The 21271-nt window shown below is 41.6% G+C and overlaps 1 protein-coding gene across 1 annotated transcript in view; it reads right to left on the reverse strand.

Moving 5' to 3' along the window:
* Window positions 1–6831, reverse strand: part of ITSN2 (intersectin 2) — a 3295579-nt gene extending 3288748 nt beyond the window's left edge. Inside the window, exons 1-2 of the mRNA XM_044063555.1 lie at window positions 6809–6831; window positions 5992–6155 (exon numbers count right to left, since the gene is read on the reverse strand). Of these exons, the coding sequence (XP_043919490.1) occupies window positions 5992–6155; window positions 6809–6831 (187 nt within the window). The remainder of the gene's footprint in view (window positions 1–5991; window positions 6156–6808) is intronic.
* Window positions 6832–21271: the final 14440 nt, after the last annotated feature.

Raw genomic sequence — 21271 nt, forward strand, 5'->3', positions numbered from 1 at the left:
CTATGTTGATTAGGACAGATCTGCTTTCTATCTGGTATGAACATACTTATTTTCATCAACAAGCAGTACAGAGTCCTACGCTTATCCTTCTGGATGGTCATCATGGGAAGATACCTCCAATATCTGTGGCTCCGAAGAAAGGCAGAGATATAGAGATTCAACCTGTAGTGCTTTGCACAAATAGTTAATTAAAGCCATGTAGCAGTTGCACACAGAATTTTGTGGAAAAAAAGGCTTGAGAGGTAGACACTGCTTTAGCTTAATGTGCTGAAAATAAAGCACGCAGTGATTTAATATACTTCTCACTGCATTTTATTCTGATATAAGCAAACTGCCTACAAAAAGTGAATTTATAAACTTTGGATCCCAATTTCTTTTGGCAGAAAATTAGAAACATAGTTGTATCATCAACTTACCATAACTGTAGATGTTTCAGTGTAGTCACTGCTGCAGTAATAACCCCAAGGATCTCTGCAGTAGGCAAAACTGTTGCACTGCCTATCAATCAGTAAGAAGAGACTTCACAGGTAGGCAAGGCACCATGGTATATAAATGGACCTTAATGGAAGTACAAACATTCATCCTGCTTGCAATGGCTCTGTCAAGTATTCCAGGATCGGTGGTAATTCTGCTTCAGTAGGTACAAGGACCCTCCTCTGGCACGACACAGAGAAACTCTTCCATTTTGCCAGACAGTATTTCCTAGCATTTCACACCAGGATACACTCATTATATACCACATCTCCTGAAACAGCTGCTAGTCTAAAGGGTAGTACTGTTAAATCTTCTAGGCTGACATATATTAAGGTACCTCACTTTGATTCAAAAGGTCCACTTGCTGTGAGACATAGAATTAGTAAGGAGGAAAATGTATAAAATATGAAAAATATATATGAAAGGAGCAGGGAGGAAACAAAGAGACAGCAAGTTCTAAAAGACAGCAAACCCTTGTACGAATGATTCAGGAAGGCCAGCCAGGTTGGAATCAGTTATATCCTTATTTGTGGTCTAAGGAATCGGTTATTATCCATATTTGTAGTCTAAGGAAGAGCAAAGGGAATGGCAGAAACATTTTGATAACAGCAGACAATAAAATGAGAAGGGAAAAATTCAGATGTAGAAAACCCCAAAGAAAATGTTTATAACGTGAAGGTAGGTCCGCAGTGGCTAGTGGTGCAGTGATCGCAAGTACAAAGACCAACACCCTTTGTGTGTTCTATTCAATTTACTAGAATAATGGATCACTGCATTGTGTGATATTACTAGATGCAATCACTGTAGTAGGAAATTCACAATGATTTTATGGGAAGACTACAGAGATTGATGGATGGATATGTAGGTGCAAAGACTACTGAGGTAAAAACAAGGATTAAGATAGCCTTTGGGGGATGGAGCCCTTATGTGGATTACAGCTATAACAGCCCCTGTACCACATCACATTTTACATCTATACATACTGAGAGGAAAAACATTACAGGCTACAACAGAACCCTGCAAATCTGGAGTGCAGCGCTGTTCTGTCAGTGCAGTCAAGGCTGCTGTTTGTGGTGAAGTTAAGTAAGAACCAAGTAATATCCCACTAACAAAGGCCATGTTAAACATTAAGCAGTACTAAATACCTGTTGAACATGCTGACATATTGGAAAGAATCCAAGAGATGTTGCATGCTGGCATAATTAAGTGAACTGCAATTCAATTCAATAGTCCTGTGTAGCCAGTGAAGAAGCCCGATAGATCATACAGAATGATCTGGAAAATATAGTTAAGTATGAACTTACAGTAACAGATAACCTACTGATCACCGTTGCAGTATTCCAATGCTGATGGGTAATCTCATAGAGGTAACCCGATGCCCAGCTGGCATACCTAAACCAAAAAACCGCTATACAGTATTACGTCCAGCACATGACCTATGCCCATGGGCGTAGGGGTATATAGGTGGAGGAAGGAGTGTAAATTCCTTGGACTATGTAATATCAGGAGACCCTGGGGAAGCCTGACTAAACACAGCAAAGAAAACCAAGGCCTGCTAAAAGACCCTCAGCTTACAGGGTGCATAGAGATCAATATAAACAGCAAGGGGGGGGGGGGAGAAGGGAGAGATGCAATACTGCAACAGTGATCAGTATGACATCTCTATTATGTTAAGCTTCTAGACAACTGTACTATGTCCTTGCGTAGATCACTGTTGCAGTAATTCACTGCTGATGGGTGATTCCCAAAGCTTAGAAGTTGGACAGGGTGGATGGACCAGAGACAGGGGAGCAGTCTGCCAATCTCAAAAGTATGGATCTGGCAAAAGAAGTCCTTGATCTAGAAAATGTGTTCACTCTGTAGTGCGTTTTTAAGGTATGTATAGAGGACCAGGTGTATGCTTTCCAGAATGGTTGTGAAGTCAATGCTCTTGAAGAAAGCACAGGAGGAAGAAACTGCTCTGGCGGAGTCTGCTTTCACAGATAAAGAGAAGGACTTGCCATGGGAGGAATAACAAAAAGAGATGGACATCCAGTTGAAGACTGTTTAGAGCCCAGCTTGCCCAATTTCCCTTCCTGGAAGGGAACAAAAAGCTGGCCCATTTTCCTAATGTCTTTAGCCATATCAAGGTAAAACCTGATTTATCTGCGCACATCCAGGTAGTGGAGAAGCCTCTCACCCCTGTTCTGTGGGTTTTCAAAAAAAGGTAAAGAAATATACAGCTTGACTGGCAGACAATTCATTAACCACCTTGGGCATGAAAAAACGGTTAGCCCTAAGACAGCCCCTATTCTTATGAAAGTAAGGAAAAGAGGGGTAGCCATATGGGCTTGAAGCTCAGAAACCCTTCTAGCAGAAATAAGGGACAGCAGTGTAATGATTTTGCAAGTAAAAAATTTACAATTACTTCTACACATCCACCCTTTCTAATTTCACCTTCTAAGGACTTGGAATGCCATCATGTTCATACCCTTGAAATGGCTCAAAGAAAACAAAGTTTGTTGCTCTATTTGCAGATGATATTATTTTATACACAACAAAACCATAAAGGGACATCACAAAGCCTCTCACCCCTGTTCTGTGGGTTTTCAAAAAAAGGTAAAGAAATATACAGCTTGACTGGCAGACAATTCATTAACCATCTTGGACATGAAAAAACGGTTAGCCCTAAGACAGCCCCTATTCTTATGAAAGTAAGGAAAAGAGGGGTAGCCATATTGGCTTGAAGCTCAGAAACCCTTCTAGCAGAAATAAGGGACAGCAGTATAATGATTTTGCAAGTAAAAAAATTACAATTACTTCTACACATCCACCCTTTCTAATTTCACCTTCTAAGGACTTGGAATGCCATCATGTTCATACCCTTGAAATGGCTCAAAGAAAACAAAGTTTGTTGCTCTATTTGCAGATGATATTATTTTATACACAACAAAACCATAAAGGGACATCACAGTGTTGTGGAATATTTTAAGACAGTTTCAAATCTTCTCAGGATACAAAATTAGTGAAGCTAAAACAAAGGCAATAGCAGTAAATTATGTACCCACACACAAATGGTCCAACAATATCCAAATTTAATGGTACATGATAAAATGAAATACTTGAAATAACTCTGTTGTGGCAGCTAAGGATATGTGGGAAGAGACTAAACAGAAGATAATACAAACACTGAAAAAGTGGAAGCTTTGTTATATAGATATGGACACTAAGATACAAGCTATTTAAATGTTTTTAGTCCCGTTAGTCTTATACACAGGTCAGGCATATTTTTTATCAACCACAGGAAACTCTGTGGATAGCAATTCAAAAAGAATTGAAAGATTTTATCTGGGATGGGAAGACAGCAAGATTCAAGTGGGATAAACTGACTCTTCCAATACAAGGCAAATTAGGATTACCCAATTTGAGGGGGTATTTCGGAGCAATACAGTTAAGGCCCATATACGTAGCACAAGCACAAAATTATAATTATAAGTGGAAAAGAATGATGATGATGATGATAGGGGGGAAGCTCAATAAATAAGGAGAGATTGGGATTTTGGATGCAGATTCTTAAGGAGAATAAAAATCATACAGAGTATTATATTCATAAAATAGCAGGGATATTCTAAGAACTAAACCAGTACGAGAATGGAGAAAAGAAATTCTGCCGATAGGGATGACTATGGTTAGGGATACAGATAACAAGGGGGCTGGATTTATTGGAGAAAACTGGCAAATGAACTAAGGTACTGAGAGCAAATAACTAGAAAGGAAAAGGTAATAGAATGTGAAGAGGTTAAGAATTTATTTGGACTGCAGATTAGACACTGCCTTCCATATCAGAGTATAGGCAAATAGTAATAAATTGGGGGCTCTTAAATAGAAGATCAGCACTGGTAGAGTTTTTACTAGAATCTAGAACAGAAGATGCCACTGGAGGAATAATTGTACAGCATATAAAATATTGCATGATAACTACAGTAATCAACCAGAGGAGCTTAGAAAGGATTGGGAAGAAAGATTGGATAAGCAATTCACAAAGACAAGGGGGTATATATGTGTATCTTACAAAAATGCAACAAACTCTAGAAGATTTAGGATTTTTGCCTGGAAGTGTTTACATAGCTATTTTTATACTACAAGTAGACTCCAAAGAATTTTTCCTCAGGTGGCTAGCAAATGCTGGCAGTGTGACAAGCAGGAAAGATGTGGCTGGGAACATATTTTGGGAGTATAGTGAGCTGGCAGACTTTAGGGATTCCCTGCAGACTGCTCTGTTGGAGATGCTGGATGACTGAACTGGATTGACTGGGGGGGGGGAGGGGCTGTGTATGATTTTTTTGAACTATGATACAGAATCGGAATTGCCTAAACATAGTAAAGCTTTGCTGAGGCTAATGATGGTGGCTGCCAAAAATGCAATTACTAGAAAATGGAAATCAAAGTCTATACCAACTTTATTAGAAGAAGAAGTGAATAAACAGAGATAAAACAACTGGAATTGGGATCTTTATAAAAGAGAAGTAGCAAACTATGTATGAAAAATGGGAATTGTGGGAACAATACATGCAGAGAAGGAATAAGGTTTGAGAGGCAGGATTTGAATGAGCCATAAGATACTTAACTGACAAAGACTGGATAGATTATAGGTGATGTATAATGTTTGCAACTACAGTTTTTTCAATTGTGTCTGTGATGCATAATGTTTGCAACTAAAGAGGTGTCAATGTTGTTTTTTTTTTTTAATTTATATAAATGTAAAACTGCCCGTGTCATACGTGATAATTTAATAAATGTTTATTGGGAAAAAAAAAGAAAAAGCTCGCTACCCTGTAGTCTCCAGAAGCAACACCTCAGAGATGACCATGTCTTTTCCAGACTGAAGGAAGGGGACAATCCATCCAATGCAGAAAAAAATGGAGTCAAGGCAGTGTGGCCTTCAGGAATTACTATCCAAATGACAAGGTTTGGAGAAACAAGAATGCAGGACCTAATAAGAGACATTTCTCTAAGCTAAAACATGCACTTTTAAAGTAGCTTCTCAAAGAACTGGCTAACGCATATCAAAGCCTCCCCCCTGACAGAAGATAAAAAGTGACAAGCACTCAGAGATACTTTAAATACATCTAAATATCATTACTTAAGAATTAAATAACTGCTTAATCAATATGAGAAATTTGTTACTTGGTAAGACAAACTTGTGCAAACCTGGTATGCTACACTAAGAGTTTTAGCCAGCCAATTATGTTACTGAATGACTGAATGTCTACATGCAGCCTTTTTTCAAACACTAGCATGTAAGATGTACACACCATCTTTCATCATATATATATATATATATACATATATATATATATGTATATATATATATATATATATATATATATATATATATATATATATATATATATATATATATGTGTATATATATATATATATATATATATATATATGTGTGTGTGTGTGTGCGTGTATATACATATATTTTTTTTTTACTGGATAAAACGAAGCATTAACAGCTAAAATTCTAATTACCAAAACGTGCAGATGTTAATGGTGAGGGAACAGGTGTTTGCTTCATTACAGGTGGAAGAGCTGTAGGCAAATGAATGCCCTGCAGTTTCAACTTGATAAGTTTCATGGCAATTGAAAATTCCTGTTGGTCCATCTTCCCATCCTTGTTCACATCTGCCAGCGCCCTGCAATGAAGAAAAAAGGAAAAAGAATGCATGGGACAAGCATATTTGCTTTTACAACCAGAAAATAAATTCAGCATAGAGTGTGTGTTCTACAGACAAAACAATCCTGACATATCAATTTCTGAAACATGGCTAAAACCATCCATAAATGATTCAGAAAGAACCCCTCCCAACTACAATATCATCAGGAAAGACAGAACCCACAAAAAAGGAGGTGGAGTTGCTTTACTCTACTCCTCATCCTTTTCAGTTACCCCATTTTCAAAATCAGTTCCCCAGTTTGCTAATGCCGAAATACTTCTAACCCTACTCCACCTTAACAAACATTAAACAATTTGCTTAGCCTCCCCTCTACATCCCTCCTGGCGATAACATACCTATCCTTGAGGACATCCTCTTCTGGCTCTCCTCCAACATTACTTATGAAACCATTATCCTAGGTGACGTTAACATCAACTGGTCCTCTATCCAATGCCCTACAAACCCCCTAAATATAAACCTTTACAACTTTCATCAGTTAATTAATACAATAACCAGACTGTCTAATGGACCATTCCTCTGGAAGCACCCTAGACTGGATTCTGGTATCACACCCACACCTTACCTCCAGTAGCGGTACACTCCCTGACTCCCTTCAGTGACCACTTTCCTACTTTCGCCCACCGTCACTCTCCATCCCTACTACTACCACATACCACCATCTCTGTGCACTCCTTAAAAAACTTTAACCCCAACACCTTCTCAGACATACTTAAAATATTTCACTGGAATCCTCTAAATACACTTCCCTTAGATGAAGCTGTCTCCTACTTCAACACATCATTCCTGAACCTTCTAGACACCCTGGCACCCCTAAAAACAAAAAGAATCAAAAGCAATACTATCCCATGGCTAACCAAAAATACCTTAGCTATCATGCGCCACCATGACAAAGCCTTGAAAAACCACTATAAATACAAGACCCCAGCCACCCTAAACGAATACAAAATACTCCGCAATAAAGTTAAGAAATTTATCACTTCTGACTGCAAATCCTACTATATTACCCTCCAAAACAATCACAAGACCAACCCCAAAAAATTCTGGGACAGCATCTCCTCCCTCTTCAACCCAGGCAAAAAAGAAAACCCACACCCTGATCACAATATTTCTGATACTGTCCTAGCCTCCCAATTTAACAGCTTCTTCATTGACTCCATATCTAAATTAACATCATCATTCACAAACAACTCCTCTCACCAACCAGAAATTCCCACCACCCTTTCCTCCTCCTCCTCCCACACCCCTCTTCTCTCTCAAACCCATACCTGCATCTACCATAAAAAAACTCCTTCTCAAATTAAAACCTTGCTTGAATGCCCCTGATAACATCCCTTCCTTCTTCCTAAAAACAGCTGTTGATGCCATCGCGTTCCCTATTTGTATACTTATAAATAGGTCAATCCAAGAAGGTTATGTACCCCAAATTTGGAAAAAAGCCTACATTATTCCCCTCCACAAAGGAGGTAACAATAATAACACCTCTAACTTTAGGCCCATAGCCATCTTATCTCCCATCTCCAAACTCCTGGAAAAATGCATTCACATACAACTACTACCATACCTCATCAATAGTCACCTACTAACCCCAACACAACATGGTTTCAGACCCGGTCATAGCACCACTACTGCACTACTCTCCTTCCTCGAAACTGTAAATAAAGCTAGAGATAACCAAATTGTCTCAACCCTCCTCCTAGACCTATCTAAGGCATTTGATACCATCTCCCACTCCCTACTCCTGACCAAACTCTCCAACCTATATCTTTCATCCTCCTATATCAACTGGTTTACAAGTTACCTTGCCAATAGGCAACAATCAGTTAAATGGAAGAAAACTACCTCCTCATTCCTCAACACAGTCACTGGAGTACCCCAAGGTTCCATATTAGGGCCCCTACTGTTCAACATCTTCATTAACGACTTCCACCACAATATCCCAAATGCTAAAATAGTCCAATATGCAGACGACTCTACAATTATCTGTACTGCTAATTCCATTCCCTCCCTTTTAAAACTAACTCAGGATGCCTTCTCAACAACTGAAAAATGGATGCATGAAAACCACCTAGCTCTAAATCCATCAAAAACCAAACTCATGAGATTCACCCCATCCAAAAACATAACTACCGACAAACTCTTTCCTTATAACCAGTCACAACAACACATCCATAGAAGTCGTTTCCTCTGCTAAACTGTTAGGAGCTCTCATTGACAATCAGTTTAGTTTTGATTCCCACATACAAACATTAAAAAAACACACCAAAAACTTGGTATGTTCTATCGCCATATTCGCTTCCTCTCTCCATCCACTAGACTCCTCCTCTCTACCACATATCTAACCCCTTCCCTCCTATATGGGGCTCCACTTCTAACCAACCTAAAATCCTCTCCCAAAACTAAACTCTCCTCCTGTTACAACAAAATCGCTAAATTCACCACTGGCCACAGATCCTCCCTCCCATCACTGTACTGCCCTACATAAACTAAACTGGCTAGAGCTCCATAACTGCCTTACCTACACTCAACTAACTCATGCTCATAAGCTCATTTTCAAGCCCTCACTCTGTCCCTCACTCACCTCAACCTTCACCATACACCAACCTAACAGACCCCTTAGAACCAACACTCAGAACCTAATTGAACTCCACAAACCTGCCCGTCCAGCAGGCAAACTCTTACTCTCATTTTCCCTTGCCCGTCTCTGGAACTCACTCCCACCTCATATCCGCAGCACCAGCAACCTTCCCATCTTCAAAACTCTCCTACACACACATTTATCATCTCTCTGGGAATGCTCATGTTCCCATCCTACATAACATCCCAGCTACTTCCTTATCACCCATACTTATCTTCTCACTGGGAATGCTCATGTACCATCCTACATAACATCCCCAGCTACTACCTTACCTCCCCAGTCTATAATCACACCCCTGTGGGAATACACACATCGTAAATAATCTCTTAAATCTATATTCTTCTGCATTTACTTCTATTTCCTTCCTTTAACATTCCTAAAAAAAAAAAAAAAAAAAAAACATTTTTTTACATTGACAAGAATTGTCACCAAGCTTCACATTCCTGCTGTATTAACTTTCTCACATGCTTATATGTACTCTTCTGTTCAATCTTGCATACTATTAAAATATTGTTTTGTATTTTACTTTATTTTATTGCATTATTGTATTGTATTTTCTTTTTACTTTATTTTATTTTTATTCTTTTCCTGACATTATGCTATTGTATTACTCTTATATATTGTTACTTGATATTGTACCTATGGAGCTTTTCTCCCCAGGACTCCATTGAAAATGGGTTCACTTGGCCCAATGGACCATCCTGGCAAACAAACTTCAAATAAATAAAATAAATAAATCACAAGAAAGGTAACAACTTAATAATGCTTTATGAAAAACAGTATTATTCCACAAATCTACAAAGAATTGTTTATACATGGATAAGGAACTAGGCAAAAATGTAACTGCAGAGATGAATGACTGCACAAGCAGAAGTCCTAATAATTATTTAGTTTATTCTGCAGTACATAAAATGTTATTCAACAAAAACAGATTTGGGTCTTCTTTGACTGACTTCCAGCTACCTTACTGTAACCAGGTTACTGAGACTGATTTATCTCATTGACAAATATCTATATGCATAACAATGAAAGAAATGTAATCCTATAATCCTAACTTTACGGGATCCAGAGATTCCCTGATTGCAAGATCCTGGAATGTCAAACTCCCTGAAGATGCTATACATGGAACTATTCCTTCCCCTTCAGAAAACTGAGGGTGAGGGTAGGGCTGGCTTACATATACTATACAAACCAAGGCAGAGGTGCCACAAGATAGGCAAGAGGGGGCAAATAAGAATTTCAGGAGATGTGGTTTTCTGGGAGTTTGCAATCAAGGAATTTTAGACATTTCAATTTAATGCAGGGGAAGTACTATCTTGAAGCCCCTCACGTAGAGGCTCTGCAGGTGCATGGAGGAAACTACTATAGAGGCAAAGATAATACAGTGGGATAGGGCCAAGTAGAAGTTTGGGCTGCAGGTTATAGATTCATAGGTGTGTACTATGCTAATGATCACTACTGCCTTTTTAAGCTTAGTCGTGCATCCCAAATCTCTGAGAAGTTCTGGTACCCTTGACAAGTCTAAGAAGGAGCTTGAGAGATTAAACATTTACTAGCAGGGGCCTGGGAGATGAACCATTTATGGATTTCTAGTGTCCACTACAGACACAGATGACGGATTCATGGATGAATTTCCTGCTCCACATTCAACTATCCAAGTTGTACTTGGGTTAGGGAAGAGCTCTGATTCACATGGATGGGGAGCCTGCTCCAGAGAAGGGGTAGTTTCTGGGATATATAACTCTCTCCAGCAGGTCCTACTTATATCGGGTCCACTTTGTAATTTCGAAATACTGAAATCCTGAATTTAAGTATTTCGAAATCACAAACTTGAATGCTCACAAACCTGAAAACATGAAATAACGAACCTCACAATGCTGAAGTATCAGAATACTGAGAACCCGTACTGCGGCGTCTTTTTTGTTGTTTTATAGCCTTCCAACTCTGCGAGACACCTGTTAGTGTATATATGCTCTCAGTAGTGAAACTAACAGTAAACATGTAATGTCCTAGTCACAAAAGCACTGTAATCCGTTACTCGCATTTGTAAACATTGTGCAATAGCCTGCACATGTAATTTCCCAGTCACTCTTACTGGAATAGTCCTGGATATTCACGGTGCGCAGATTGAGGCTAGCCCTCAGTGTTAAACTGGTAGCTTTCCTGCGCATCCTTCCCACTTGCTGTAGCAATGCTCTCCTAGTCGGCAGGTCTGGGACCACATCTATGGACGTGGACGCTAGTGCATCCCTTACAAGTAGGCATGGGGAATCTCTGGAGACAGCCACCCTGTGCTTCAGTTCAGCACACATGCTGCATCTCTCCAGCTCTGTTGGGTCACGCTATGGTTGTGAGCGGCTGACTTGCACATCCTTTCACCGGTAAGTATAGGAGCTTTGCATTTCATTGCTGCCTTCCACTTCCAACACCAGCAGTGTCTGTTCGGCCCCTTCTTCTCCAGGTGGTAGACATATCCATCTATGATCATCACTTTTTTGCCTTTCTGTGACACCATGGTTCCATACACGGCACCTATACTTCTGGGTGAGGGAAAGCAGGAAGATGCCATTTTAGTTTGGTACAACTTGCATCCTGTTACGGATGTGCTGCCTGTTTTTTAAAGTGTTTTCGGGATTCTAAGTCTCGGGATAGTGCATTTTCAGGTATGTGAGCATTCGGAATTGTAAGTTCGAAATACTGAAATTTGGGATTTCAGTATTTCGAAATTACAAAGTGGAGCCCTTATATCACAGTAAGATTTAAGTCTTTAGAACAGGTAATTCTGGTGCTGTTTGTTTTGCGGATATGGAAGAGGTTCATCACTGGTGGAGGCTGACAATGCCAGGCACATCTTCCCTCGACAGCCTGTAGGAGACAAAATACAGGGATAAGATTTTGAGGTGATCTGCACAGGACATGTTACTTACTCCCTAATGAATACTGAATGCAGTGGAACAATGAACTCCCTAAGCCAAGACAGCATACCTTTGTTTATAAATTGCTCAACATAGAATAACTTCCTCATTATTGTAGAAAGGTAATGGCCAGCGGGCTAGATTACTGTCTGTGTGTCTGCCAAAGTCAGCGACTACTGGATCATCTCTTAAGGGTGGATGATTTGTCTATGCATTATACATTAGGAAGAAGAGTAGGAAGATGAAATCAGGAGCTCAAAAGGAACAGTGGTTCCTGAAACACCTCTGTAGGTCTTCCCAGAAGGGATGGGGGATGGAGGGGGTGAAGGCTGAAGAAGAATGAAAATGGCCAACACAGATGGAACATTATGGTGAGTACATAACTTCTTTAGCTGGTGTTGTCATTATCATTCATTTCTCAACCTGCGAGACAGAGTCCCCAGCTACGTTGAAGGATATTCGCGAGCACCGAAGAACCAAAGGATGCACTACTTCTAGATATAGTATCTAATTTGTAATGTGTAACAAAGGTATGAGTATTTGACCAGGAGGCAGCTGCATAAATATCAAAGGATACTCTAGACCAAAAGGTTTCTGAGATGGACACTGATCTAGCAGAATATGCTTTTTACAAGCTTAGTTGGGGTGATATCTTTAGCAGTGTAAACATAAGAAATTGAATCTGCTATTTGTTTAGTCAAAGTTATTTTGGAAAAGTACAGTTGTGTACACTTACCATAAATGTAGATGTTCGAGTGTATTCACTGTTGCAGTCATTACATTTGGGTAATCCTGCTGGCAGGTTGCCCTCAGTCGGCCTGAATTCCAAAGTCTTGGGTCCTGCGTCGGCTGCTGTCGCCCCTTCCCTAATGTCAGGTTGTCAGGGGTATAAAAGCAGCAGCCGACGCCATTTTCTTTAGTTTTTCTTGCCCCAGATGTCAGGTGCCCCTAAAAGGGTTGCCAAAACTTATATGTATATATAAAATTACATGCAGCAATATAAACTTTACCTACATCTACCAGCAAATACACCACATAGGTTGTATAATCAGCGAAGGAAAGACAGGCTACATCAGAAGAAAAGGGGGATGGCAGGTGGGTAACTGGACTGCAATAGTGAATACACACTCGAACATCTACATTTATGGTAAGTGTACACAACTGTACTATGTTCTTCGTGTTTCACTGTTGCAGTCATTACATTTAGGTAGAGTCCCAAAGCTATGGTAGGGAGGGTGGTGCTAAACAGCATTAGGAGCGGCAATGAGGCCCTGCAGAACTGCAGTGGCAAAGCCTGCCCTGGATTTAGAGTAGAGTGGCAGATGACAGTGCTTTGTAAAGGTGTGCAGTGAACTCCAAGTAGCTGCCTCTAAAATGTCCTTGGTTGGTACTCCCCCGAGGAAGGCTGCTGATGTGGCTGCAGCTCTGGTGGAATGTGGCCTAATGCCCTTAGGCACTGGCTTGCCATGGTGCAAGTAGCAGAAACAAATGCAATGGCCTATCCACTTTGAAATAGTTTGCTTTGAGATAGCCTTTTCTTGTGATCCTGCAGCGTATGCCACTAGTAATTGCTCTGTCTTCCTGAAAACATTGGTTCTGTCCAAGAAGAATCTAAGCAGCCTGTGTACGTCCAAAGAATGCAGAATTCTCTCCCCCTTGTTCTGTGGATTTGGATAAAAAGTTGGCAGATGAATGGTTTGGTTTAAGAGCCACACTGGACACCACTTTAGGCATAAATGTTGGGTTTGTCCTCAGGGAGACCCTGTTTGGATAAAAAAAATGATAAAAGGTTCCACAGCCATGACTGCCTGCAGCTCTGAAACTTGTCTTGCAGAAGTTATTGCTAGGAGCAGAGCTGTTTTCCAAGATAAAAACTTTATATCAGCAGTAGCAGCTGGCTCAAAAGAAGGCAGGGTGAGTTTTTCCAAGACATAGTTGAGGTCCCATGCAGGCACTGGTGATCTCCTTGGAGGCCTTAAATTTTTGGCTCCTCTGAGGTACTGTTTTAATAAGGGATGAGAAAAGATTGGTGGCTCTACATTGTAATGAGCCGAAATGGCAGAGGCATGAATTTTAATAGATGAGAAAGATAGGCTTTTGTCCAGCATCTCAGTTAAGTATTGCAAAATCTGAGGAATATTTGGCACAGCTGTATCTGTTCCTTGTGCCTGGTTCCAAGCACAGAATCTCTTCCATTTTCCAACATATGATTTTCTAGTACTAGGCCTTTTGGCTTCCAAGATGACATCCATCACAGCTTTACTGAGAGGTGTGTTTTGTATGACTACATTATCCGCCATGCTGCCAGGTTTAAAGTCCTGAGTTGGCTGTGCAGAATCTGACTGTTTTGCTGGGACAGTAGAGGAGGTACTTGAGGTAAGGTCCAAGCTAGGCATTGAGACAAGCTCCTTAGGACTGGGTACCAGTACTGGCGGGGCCAGTCTGGGGCAATCAGTATCATCTTTGGTTTCTCCTGTATGACCTTTAGGAGTACCTTGGGGAGGAGAGGCAGAGGGAGAAAGGCATATACTGATAGGTTTTTCCAGCTGAAAGATAGGGCGTCCACTTTCCATGCTTGTCTGTGATAAATCCTTGTGCAGAATCTTTTTAGTTGGTAGTTGTAAGGGGAGGCAAATAGATCTATGTCCGCGCATCCCCATTTGCTTGTTATCATGCTGAAGACTTGTGGATCCAGCTGCCACTCGTGGGGATCCATGAGGTTGCTGCTTAGTTCGTCTGCCAGAGTATTTTTCCTTCCTGGCAGGAATTGTGCCTGCAGATGTACCTGGTAAGTCAATGCTGTGTCCCACAAAGTCATGGCTAGTCTGCAAAGGGAGTAAGAATTGTGCCCCCCTGCTTGTTTATATACCACATGACCATAGTGTTGTCTGTCTATCAGTAGTTGTCCTGGATGAAGTAGGTCCTTGAAGGCTGTCATGGCCTTTTGAACAGCTAGCATCTCTTTTTGATTGATATGTAGATGCATTTGTTTTGAGGTCCATGTGCCCTGAATGCATCTTCCTGCCATGTGGGCCCCCCCCCCCGGCATAACCTGATGCATCCGTTGTTAGTGTCTGCCTGGCTGGGGGTAATGTGAATGGCTGTCCCTTGTTTTGGTGACAAGCCTTTGCCCACCATCAAAACTCCTGTTGCAGGCAGGGAATTAGAGTAATCATAGTTTCCAGGCTGTGGCAATGTTGAGTCCAAACACTTTTTAGGTACCACTGAAGTTTCCTCATATGCAGTCTTGATATGGTATTACTAGGATGCCATGAAGCCCAAAGCCTGCAGAATTTTTCTTGCAGATAACTGGGCCTTTGTTGCTAACATTTTGAAATAGGTTGTCAGTTGCCTTTGTTTGTCTGGCGTGAGATAAGCCATCTGGGCAGTTGTATTTAAGCTTGCACCCAGGAATATTATCTCTTGAGAGGGTACTAGTTTTGATTTCTTTTCGTTGACTGTGTACCCTAGGCATGTTAGAAGTCTTTTCACAAACGCCAGATGTAGCAGAATGTCCTTGTTCTCTGCTTGAATTAGACAGTCGTGCAAGTAAGGATATATTTGTATTCCTCTTTGTCTACAAAATGTAATAACTGTTGCCAGGCACTTTGTAAAGACCCTAGGCACAGTAGATAAGCCAAAGGGCAGTGCAGATAATTGGTAATGCATTGGGCCAGCCTTGAATCTGAGGTATCTTCTGCATATTTGTCTGATTGGGATATGCAGGTATGCCTCTTTTAGGTCTAAAGTCACAAGCCAAGCGTTCTTGCCCAGCATGGGCAGAAGCTGCTGCAAAGTCAACATTTTGAATTTTGGTATATCCAGGAATGTGTTCAGAATAGATCACCCACAATTACCTCCGTACCATCATGCACCCACTTCAAAACTTTACTAAAAGCGCACCTAAAAACATGCTGGCTATGCCCTTGCAATTCCCACTCTAATGTCACCCACCCCATCCAACCACTACCTTTCTTTCCACTCCACTAACTACCTTGATTATAGCAAGCTCAGATGCTCATAAGACTAGTACTTATACAGCAGGTACTTCCTATTTTAACATTTATTAATGTCTGTTATGTACTTCACAGATAAAGATTCTAGTTGTCTACTGATGTACTATGTTCTTCATCTGTAAATATGTTGTAAGTAATTGCTATGTAAATTGTTAATCGCTATGTAATCCAATGTAACTACTGTCTGTTTATTTTAACTGTGGAGCTTTTCTCCCCAGGGCCTCGGCTGAAAATGGACCTACGTCCAGTCGGACACTCCCGGTCAACAAATATAAATAAAATAAATAAAATAAAAAAAATAGATAGGTCCAGTATTGGCCTCCAGGCCTTGTCCTTTCTTGGTACCAAGAACAGTAGAATAAAATCCTTGTCCCCGTTCTTGCTCTGGCACTTGTTGAATGGACCCATGTCCATGAGGGATGAGACTTGTTTTTATGCCTCTGCCCATTGATTTTTTGGCAGATCTGGCCAGCCGTTTGCCTTTGGCAGGGTATGGAAATGGAACTTGTAGCTTTATGACACAATATTTAGAACCCATTTGTCCTGGGTTATCACGTGCCAATTTTGAGAAAAAAGTGCTAATTTTCCCCCTAAGGGTGCTGCCAGGAAATAAGTGCTTGGTGCAGGCAGGGGGAAGTCATTGGGACTGTTTCCTGTAAGGTTGTGATTTGTCTTCTCCACTTTTGGAGGTAGAAGCACCCCATTGCTTTGACCTGTATGAACCTTGCGCCTGGGATCTGCCTCTAGGGCATCTGGATCAGCCCCTTTGAGGTCTGTCTGACACAGGAAAGGACCAATTCTTTGTAGGCCAGTGTCTGCTAAACCTAGGTGGCTGTACTTGTAAGAAATCTTTGACAGTTTGCATATATTTAGCTTTGTCCTCCATTTTCTTTAACACCTCTTCTGCCGTAACACCAAACAAAAGTATCCTGCTGTAAAGGTGCATCTAATAATTTAACTTTGACATGATCAGGCAGATTTTGTTCCTTTAACCAAGCATGCCTCCTAATTACAGAACCCGTAACTGCGGCCCTGCAGGAGGCCTCCAGAAAATCAAACCCACACTGCAAAGTATGTTTTCCAACTTGTTCAGCTGCATGCAATAAATCCTGCATTTCCTTGTTTTCTGCACATTCAGAATTTAATAACATTTTCTGTTTAAGCAATGCCATGACATGTTGCTGATATTTGAGCATATGAAACTGACAGTTTAAGGCCCTTATAGCCAAGGTTGCAGATGTGTAAACCTTTTTTCCCCATCTATCCAGTGCCCTTGAATCTCTGTCAGAGGGTGTAGGGTTTTTTGCAGCAGAAGCCTTAACCCCTTTAGGACCCTGTGAAATAGTTTCTGGGTCTGCAGCAGGGTTTTTGAAAAGGAATTTATAAGAGTCAAGAACCCTGTAATATCTGTCAGGCTTAATACGAGCAGGAGGTAAGGAGTCACGGGTCAGACTAGACTCTGAAAACACATCTACAATGTCTAACACAGGTGGAATGGCTAGAGGCCTGTGTTGAGGTAATAAAAGAAAGTCCCTGAGCCTCTTTTTAGATTCTGAAAAATCTTGGCTCTCCCAGTGGAAGTGCTCCCTCATGGTATGCAAGGTTTCTCCAAAAAAATAGTCCTCTGGAGGAGAAGCTGAAGGAATAGATTCTTCAGCATCAAAATCCTCATGGGGGAATAGAATATTCCTGGTCAGAAGAAGGATCAGAAGAAATAGAAACCTGATCTGAAGATTCTTAGTCTGTCTCTTGCCTAGGCCTCTTATTAGGAGGGGGATGGGAATCCCTGATCAAGGTAATCAAGTCTTCGGCCATTTTGAGCATCTGTTTTTTGGGCATGGAGGCCTGTCCATGTGACTCGAGTTTGTTTCTTTGTCTTTGAAGGTGCTTTAGTCTTTGCCTTTGAAGCTGAAGTCAGTTTAATGTATAGATGTTTAGGTCTGAATATACCCTCAGAAGCCGGTGCCTGCTCAGCGGCTCCGGACTCATCTGAAGGAATAGTGTCCGAGGCTCCAATACCTTGAGTTTCCAGCGGCATAGCCGACTCCACGTGGGAGTCGCTAGCGGCCTGCGACTCTAAACTAGTGGGCGTCAGGGGCTGCAAAAGTGCCTCACTGAGAACCGGCAAACCGGCGACTGGCATAGGAGAAGCTTAGTCGTCGGTTTTGGCCCTCGGTTGTCTATCTTTTTCCTTTTCTTTGCATTTTTTGTAAACTCCAGTAGTCAGATGGCTATCCGACGACATTTCTGGATAATTAAATCTGCGTCCAAAATAGTTTAATGCAAAATCATACAGACGCTTAATAGTGCGTTGGTTAAATCTAGCACAATACCGACAACCTGAAACGTTATGGTCAGGGCCTAGGCAAGGAATACAGTAAAAATGAAAGTCCTTATGAGGTATTTGCTTTCCACAAGAAATACAATTAACTTTTTCTGACATGACTGGAGCAAGAAAAAAGTTTCCCCAACGGGGTACTTAGGTTTAATGAAGACTTCGGATCTGAAATTCGAACACGAAAATCTCAGGAGTCGGCCGACCGGCACGTGCAAACTGCTTTTGCTTCGGGCACTGCACGGCAAGAAAGACTAAAGAAAATGGCATCAGCTGCTTCTTTTATACCCCTGATGACCTGACATCAGGGAAGGGGTGACAGCAGCCGATGCAGGACCCAAGACTTTGGAATTCAGGCTGACTGAGGGCAACCTGCTAGAAGGATTACCCAAATGTAATGACTGCAACAGTGAAACACGAAGAACATCAGGCTTTCCCAACTTAAGTTTGGAAAAAGAAACAAATAGTTGGTCAGATGTCCTGAAAGCTTTTGTCTTGTCCATAAAAAAAATGTAATTGTCTATGCACATCAATAAGGTGAAGAGTACATTCACCCTTGTTCTGGAAGTTAGGAAAGAATACTGGAAGATTGATAATTTGGTTGATATTGTGTTCAGAAGCAACTTTTTGCAAAAAGGACAGATTTATACATAAAGTGACTGTCTTTGTGAAAAAGTAAGTAAGGTGGTCTGGAAGAAAGTGCCTGCAATTCTGATATTCTTCTAGCCGAGGTTATAGCCACCAAAAATACAGTCTTCCATAAGAATTTGCGGTCCATTTGGCAGAAGGTTCAAAGGGTGAGTGGTGAGGTTTGTTGGATGGGGATGCAAAGAGGTCACAGCAAGGTACACCCCCATTTGTGGAATATCTTGTTTGCTACAGACTATTTAGAGAGCACTAGTGAGGCACTAGAGTAGTACTGCTGAGCCTGTCTGCTAGAATGTTGGATTTTCCCAGTATAGGTGCTACTACTAGAAAGCGGTTGGAGGAGACTGCCCATTGCCAAACTCTCACTGCTTCTTGACAAAGGGGGTAAAGGTCTGGTTTCTCCCCTAGTTTGTTGATGCACCAGACTACTGACACGTCCATTTGTATTGCAACAGTCCCTGGAGGAAGAAAGCTCTGTAAGGCCTGCAACGCTAGAAGCACTGCTATCATCTCTAGACACTGACATGCAGAGAGGTCTCCTGTCTCGACCACGTGCCTTGAACAGTTCATCCCATGTAATGCCCCCAACCCACCTCAACTGGGATGTGTCTGTTGTCAACTTGGAGTGGGGGGAGGGAGAATAAACGTCCTTCTTTGATATCCGAGAAAAGCCACCATGATAGGGAGTCTTAGCAAACTCAGATAGATTTACAGGGTGATTCAAAGGATAGTGATGCAATGACCATTGTACTGCTGGAGTACACTGTAGAATTCTCATGCGAAGGCAAGCTGTTGGAATCAAAGTGATAGTGGCTGCCATACAGCCAGTGCTTTGAGAACTAATTCTGCTAGTGGCAAAGGAATGGTTAGAACTTGTTTGATATGAAACCTCAAGGACACAATTCTGTTTAGAGGTAGGAAGGCTAAACAATCGTACGCATCTAGGCGTGCCCCTATAAAGTCCATCACTTGAACTGGGTGAAGTTGAAACTTTGTGCGTTTACAGTGATCCCCAATGTGTTCACAAGGTGAAGCAGAATTTCTGGCTTGTATAAGTAGATGCCTGCTTGATGCAGTCAGGAGCCAGTCGCCCAGATAAGGAAACACTCTGAATCCAAGCAGTCTCAAGTGAGCCGCTACAACTGCCAGACATTTGGTGAATACCCTGGGCGATGTGGTAAAACCAAAGGGCAGAGCTCTGAATTGGCAATGACCGTCTCCCAGCCAGAAGAGGAGAAAAGTACAGTTTTGTACCTACCATAAATGTAGATGTCCGAACTGGATAGCATCTGCAGTCATAACAACTGGGTTGTCCTGTCGTCAGGCAGCCCTTCGGTCGGCCGGATTCCAAAGTCCGGGTCCGGCTTCGGCTGATGTCGCACTTCACCCGACGTCATCTCTGTTGGTCTTCGGGTATAAAGGCATCAGCCGACGCCATTTTCCTCAGTGTTTCTTGCCCCAGATGCCAGTTGCCCTCTTGGAAGGCTAAATTTTGGGTAAATGCCAATGTTTCCAAAAAGATAGAAGGCAAACACAAAAAATAAGCATGTATGTACATATATACAAACAAATACACCATAAGAGACTCCCCCCAGCCAGCTAGCTATTAGGAGGGTAAATACCCTAGGAGTACCACAGAGGGGAAGGAGGGAGGGTAATCCTGACTGCAGATGCTATCCAGTTCGGACATCTACATTTATGGTAGGTACAAAACTGTACTACGTCCTTCATGGATGCATCTGCAGTCATAACAACTGGGTAGAATACCATAGCCAACTAGGGGAGGAGGAAGAATAGATTATGGTGTGGATAGGATCCCTTGCAGTACAGCAGTGGCAAACCCTGCTCGGGATCTGGAATACAGAGGTAAATTATAATGCTTGGCAAATGTATGCACGGAGGTCCAAGTAGCCGCCTCAATAATGTCCTTGGTTGCCACTCCTCGTAAGAAGGCTGTGGTAGTGGCTGTTGCCCTTGTCGAATGAGGCCTTATGTTCTGTGGAATTGGTTTTCCATGAAAGGAGTAACAGAATCGTATGCAATTTCCTAACCATTTGGAGATTGTCTGTTTGGAAATCGCTTTTCCTTCCCTTCCTGTTGCATAGGCTACAAACAGCTGGTCAGTTTTTCTGTTACTTTTTGTTCTGTCCAGGTAGTAGCGTAGCTGTCTATGTACATCCAAGGTATGCAGCATTCTTTCCCCTCTGTTTTGTGGGTTTGGGAAGAAGGTAGGTAGGTGGATTGCCTGGTTTAAAGACACTCTGGATACCACCTTAGGCATAAATGTAGGATTAGTCCTCATGGACACTCTATCTTGGTGGAAGATTAGGAAGGGTTGTACTGCCATTAGGGCCTGAAGTTCAGAAACCCTTCTTGCTGAGGTTATTGCCAGTAGGAAAGCAGTTTTCCACGATAGATGCTGCAGGTCTGCTGTTGCTGCTGGTTCAAAAGGTGCGAGTGTCAACTTTTCCAGCACAAAGTTCAAATCCCAAGCTGGCAATGGTGGTTTCCTAGGAGGTTTTACA

This window comes from Protopterus annectens, chromosome 2.part1, assembly GCF_019279795.1.
Source record: "Protopterus annectens isolate FY-2018-M chromosome 2.part1, PAN1.0, whole genome shotgun sequence".
Taxonomy (NCBI): domain Eukaryota; kingdom Metazoa; phylum Chordata; order Ceratodontiformes; family Protopteridae; genus Protopterus; species Protopterus annectens.